This window comes from Dendroctonus ponderosae, unplaced genomic scaffold (assembly GCF_020466585.1).
Source record: "Dendroctonus ponderosae isolate FM_Combo_2020 unplaced genomic scaffold, Dpon_F_20191213v2 Dpon_F_20191213_2, whole genome shotgun sequence".
In the NCBI taxonomy this organism is placed as follows: Eukaryota; Metazoa; Arthropoda; class Insecta; order Coleoptera; family Curculionidae; genus Dendroctonus; species Dendroctonus ponderosae.
In genome coordinates this window covers 10,449,440-10,455,409 of record NW_026018165.1, presented here as the reverse complement: position 1 = coordinate 10,455,409, position 5,970 = coordinate 10,449,440, and the positions used below count along the sequence as shown (strand labels likewise).

The window sequence follows — 5,970 nt, the reverse complement described above, 5'->3', positions numbered from 1 at the left end:
GCTTGAATTCAAGAAGTTTCAGATTTGCGTGGTTTTTTTTTTAGTTCGCGTTTTGATGAAAATATCAAATATCTCGTTCTCCCATATTAAGGCTACAAAAAAATGTGTACTTCTCTCAAGTCGATTTCTCGTATTCGGGATATACCACATTGAAATTTCTAATGATACTTGAACGGTGAAAGATGTCGACTTGAACCAAGTGCAAATTTTTCATTATGAAATATCGGAGAATGAGGTACCGCAAGAAAAACAGCAATATTATAAATCCCAAAAAATATCTGATGTTTTAAATGACTCCAGACGACTGCAGCTATTCCTTTCTAGGTACTAGACCAGTAACAGAAAACTTGAATTCCTTGATCGAAAAATAGCGCGAACACTTCAACAATTTTTTTTCTATAGTAAAACTGGTTACAAATCAACTAAAAAAACAAAAATTTTATTTACACGTTGATACCCGGTCCTTGGAAAACTATTAACTTTCGAACACAACAAATTTGTCTGAAACGCACAATTTTTTTTCGTAAATAAAATGCCACTTAATTTTATCACTTTAGATGAAGACCACTATGTACAATCCCAATACATAAAATATAAAAAAAATATTCACGGTATATCAGATTTGAGGGATTTTCAAATTGGATTCAGTCTCTTTAAATATGCGTAAATAGCAGATAAAAGACATCTTACAATATGTATTCAATTTAATCAACACCTACGTAAAATTTTTAAGCCACATTTTTAAGTAATAGATTGCATCAATGTTCTCAAATAAACTTACCGAAAGCTTTAAAGGCAAATTCATCAGCCGTGACGCCAGTAATAAAAGGCACTTTGTGAAACTCTCCGTTCTGTATTAGAGTGATTGGATGAGCAGTGAGAAAACGTGGTTGTCCAAAGTCTTTCTCCATTACAGGGGTCCAAATGAAAAGCGGATCTAATCCGAATTCCTGTAAAATGTAAATAAAATAAAAAAATAATTAAAAAAATATACCATTACACTAGCAAGGGAAGGTACTTAGTACTCGCAATGCAAATTATTTTAAGTAACTACAAAAGCTATTGGCAATTTAGGTGGTAATCAGCTGCAAATAAAAATAATGAGGTCTACTTTCAGCTAATTATTGGAATTTCGTACAGTGTGACCCAAAAAACATCCGCAATTGCCTGAAATTTTAGATGTTTTTGTTTGAAAACAAAAAAGAACAGCCAAAAATACCAATACAATAAATTATTGAAATATATTCCTCATCATTGTGAATTTTTCTTATCGGGTTTAGTGCAACACACTCTAAAAATAGTCAAAAATAAAATCTGTGCATAATTGCAGAAACACCGAGTATGCAAACGGTTCTAAAAAAGATCTACAAACGGTTCGTTACCAAATTAGTATATTTTGTAGGCCGTTTAGAATGAATGTAGGGTCTGAAGTGGGCTCTGGCTTAATAATAGCAAAGGAACCAAAATCAATATGTTAATAGAGCGACTATGTCCTAATTATCTGCTCGTTATTTAAAAATGCTGGTGCATATTAATTTAACTAATATTCTGTTGGTTTTTTGACAAGTAAAATATCACTTTACAACAATTCTTGCAAATAACGCATATAATTAAAACAGGACCATTTTACTAGGGCTTAAGAACTCTGAGAAAGAAAAAGTGTTAAGGAGGAACGTTGTCATAAATAAGGTCACAAACTTTATTGCATACACTAAAAATTAAAAAAAAAACAGGCACACACAGAAGACAGCAAATCTCATTAAGAAACCTAGCGCTGAGACCAAGGTTTTGATGAAATAAAATGGTGAAAAACTATGAACAGGCCAAATAATATAAATAGGGCCAATATTTTACTGGGAAACCAACAAACCTAGAAAAGTCTCCCCAAAGTTATCACCGTCACAATATAAAAAAAGTAATAATTTAATGAAAAACATGGAATTAACGACTTACCGCAAATTGTGGAAGCGATTGGCCTAAATCATTAACACGGGCTGTTTTCAAGCATTTGTAAACGTTTGCTGCTGTATCATCAGGACAACCCACGAACTTTGCTTGTCTTTTCGCTAGGTCTAATTGTTCATGAGCAATTGTCCATTGTGAGGTAGGTGAACCGCTCATGGCAATGGCTTTATGGAAAAGTCCTGAAAGAAAAGAGTAAAATTTAGCATAACAATTGACGTATTAGATGCAAAAGGGCCAAAACCACAAATTTCGTAAAATGAGTTTCTTGCAATAAAATTATTTGTTACTTAAGTACTTCCAGATGCAACAATTGGTGTATTTTAGATTCAAAGATAGTTAGGGGAATGTCGAAATATACATATAATTAGATAAGTAAATACTATAAATTTGTTTAAAACTCAACTTCTTATATTTTTTCTTATTTTATGTATGTGTGCGTTTTTAACTCTGTTTCTGACGCTATTCGTGAATAACACATTTTTCGTTACTAGTAGGTATCTAGATGGTTATAACAGTTTTTATTGCTACTGGCAAGAATGCAAGTTGTCATTACAGAAGACTGGTTCTTCCTTTGTTGCAAAGTTATCTTCAGGAAAATTGAGGAAAGAGAAGTTATGCTGTTAAATGATGAAGTGATCCTTCCTGGGATATTTTTGGACACTCGGTGCAAGGTAGTTTTAGACGACAATCATACAATCAAGTAGAAAGAGCAAAAGCACATTTAAAGTCGTTATTGACTAGATTGATGTTCTTAAAGAAGTGCAATTCTTCCAATTCTGAATCTGACCCTGACCAATACGATATGGAAACCAAATAATCTGGCTCTTCATTAACCGATTAATCAGCACGAATTTTCTTCACATAATTCATTTATAGTCCTTAACAAAATTGGAATTATTTAAAATTCCTATAAAGTGGAACAAAAAACGAGGAAAAGCTTAATCCCGATGTATACATGCCTGCTCAAGTATTAATAAGCGTGCCTGTAACTGAATTTTCTAATTTTAAAATTATAGGAAAAATATTATTTATGAGGACGAACCGACTTTTCAATCGTTAAGAACAAACACCGCACATCACTTATATATATCATCACTTATATCACACTATCTTTAAAATCGTTTTTAAGATGAATTATTTTAGTTTTTCGATCACAAGAAAAAAATTCAAATTGGAATTCCCAACAAACCAACTTCTCAAAAGATTGTGAAGCACAAGCCAGACGGAAAACCCTTTAAACAAAATTTAAAAAAAAATGCGATAATTTCAGAAAACTCAGTAAAAAATATTATTCAAAAATAAAAAACGATTAAATTAATTTTTGTATGGGAGTCCATATGTTGGACTATTTCAGTGCTGTTCCCTTTAATATTACCTTAATTTCAATAGTCATATATTTTCTAAAATAAATTATATAATTGTTTCTACCGTACAATCAGTCGTAAGTACAGTATGAAGCAGCGAGCGCATAACGTGCGCATCAATATCGTACATATGAAATCAGCAAACTTTTTTTCTACCAAACAATTACAAAGTACAATTACTAATAGAAAAATTGCGTTCGATAAATCTAAAGTTGACTGCATAAAAATCAAATGTATTCGTTTAGAAAAAAATAAGCCTATTGTAATTGCTATGCTAATTGCTAAATGTAATTAATCCAGTTTGTATTGTCGAATTTTGGGCTTAGGCTACTTTGCATCTCATAGCCTCAATTATCAATAATAGGAATAAAGTTCTGAACTCCTTTTCACTATGCAAATTTTAAAGAAGCCGTGATTGTGAAGCGCTAAATTATCAACGCTTTTTGATTTCTCATTTTTCCATTTTCTTTCAATGCCAACATATCTGGTGTTCACTCAATAGGCTAATGGTTAATCTCGACTTCTTCGCTGCAGAAAAGGCTTTTGCTGGGCAAATTTTAGTTCATTGTTCGATTCAAACTCAAAACTCAGTAAAGAAGTATAATTAATTACCTCAATTATTTTCTTCAGTCACATTCTTTTATCAACTAATTTTGCAAATATTATTGTCATGTTTTTGTTATCGATTTCGTGTTCTTGTTACGATCAAACGTCAGCTAACATTATTATTTGTTAATTCTGATTATTCTTTTATACAATATAAATTTAATATGTTTATCTTGTTCAAATTAGCCGGTTCATATTTGTTTAACAAACCACCCACTTTATACGATCGTCAATTTTCAATAACATCGCAATAAAGAAAAACTGCCTTAGCAGATGATGAGGAAAGTTTGGTGGTACACTCTTTTTTATATCTGTGTAACTAGTTATTCTGGGTTAGTTTGGGTTCCCATTTTCTTTCTTTTCAATAAAATACTGTTTTCCACCATGTTATTTAACTTCAACTGACCGTCGCCACATGGGAAAATTGTCTTTCTAGCTTGGGTACTGTAATAATACCACAGTCTTGAAAAATTGTAATATTTTACTGAAAAGGAAAGAAAATTCTAGGCCAAAGTAACCCAAAATTATTAGTTAGAGAAATGAAACTACTAAAATCGAACAAAAAGTTGACTAAATGGCTTAAATGGCCTCGAAATTGGTCAACTTTAAATGAGCAAAAAATGATAGTAAAACGATTTCACCACACGAACGCAGCAAACACCACTAGGAAACAGTGTTAGTAAAAGAATTATCTACAAGGTAAGAGAAGCGAAAATAATCCACCGTAATCGTGACACAACTAGAAAATTGCCATTATTTATATTAGAAATCTATGTCGGTTTCAAACAAAACAATATAAAAGTAATATAGTCTAATAAATAAATTATTTTTAATTTTAACTTCACTTTTTCATTTTACTGACAAAAGGCCGTTTTATACATACGTCTTTGGTAATATCTTTTGAAACGACTAAAAACGAACCAATCTGTAGATTCGAAAATGCAGAATGCACTAAATAGAGAAATCGCGTACTGGCGCGAGGTTATTCCAGGAATTATTCATAGGTACTATTCAGTTTCTGGCAGAACAAAACTTGTCGTTTCGTGGTTCTAATAACAACTTATTTCAAAAGAACAACAGTAATTTTCTAAAGTGTACTTTGCTATATTACTTGAATATCCTCCCGATGTGAGCCATCAAGAACAAATTTCAGTTTGTTTCAGATATGTAAAATTGAAAAATACTGAAGCAAGTGTGGAAGATCGATTTTTAACATTTTGTCCTGTAAATGCTGCAACTGGTGAAGGTTGAACTAACTTTAGAAAATTACGGCTTAGACATGCATAACCTTCGCGGGCAAGGATACTATAGAGGCTCAAATATTAAGGGTGAGGACAATGGTGCTCAAAGAACAATATTAAATATTAACCCACGAGCATTTGAATCTTGTCATAAATGACGCTGCAAGATCTAATATATCTGGTATACATTTTTTCCACTTGATTCTGAATTATATAACTTCTTCGCCACTTCAGAAAATCGGAGATCTGCATTAAAAAAGAACATTTTAAGTTTAACACTAAAACCTTCATCAGAGACTAGGAGGTCTATTCGAATTGATGCAATTAGTCTCTAAGGTTTCACTTGGGAGAAATATATGATACTCTACGAAATATTATCTGGAAATAATTTGGACAATTCTGCGAAACATCTGGTTACATCTTTAGCAAGAAAGTTAAAAAATTTGAGTTTATTTGAATGTTAGTACTGTGGTACAACATATTAAATTGAAGATAAGTTCTATATTGTTGAGGCGGATTCATTTTTTACAAACTTCTTTTTGAGTATTTCGCCTCAAAAATGTTTGTCTTTAAAAAAGACAGAATTTCCTCACATCTTTTATTACAGATTGATAAATAGTGCTCCCATTTCGCAATAAGAACGAATTATTTATCAAAAAGTAATCAAGAACTATCACCTAGAGGGTATCCTGCGACACACTTAGGCTCAAGCTGTAAGAGAAAATTCCAATTAGTAGAAAAATTAATTTGAAAAATTACCTTGACGTTTCGATAGCTATTTTCTGCTATCGTTA

General features: G+C 31.7%; 1 protein-coding gene across 1 annotated transcript in view; it reads right to left on the bottom strand.

Annotated features, from left to right (window-relative positions):
* LOC109538952 (juvenile hormone esterase) overlaps nucleotides 1-5,970 on the bottom strand; it is a 42,768-nt gene that overhangs the window by 6,129 nt on the left and 30,669 nt on the right. Inside the window, exons 6-7 of the mRNA XM_019906401.2 lie at nucleotides 1,954-2,144; nucleotides 782-950 (exon numbers count right to left, since the gene is read on the bottom strand). Coding sequence (XP_019761960.1) covers nucleotides 782-950; nucleotides 1,954-2,144 — 360 coding nt within the window. The remainder of the gene's footprint in view (nucleotides 1-781; nucleotides 951-1,953; nucleotides 2,145-5,970) is intronic.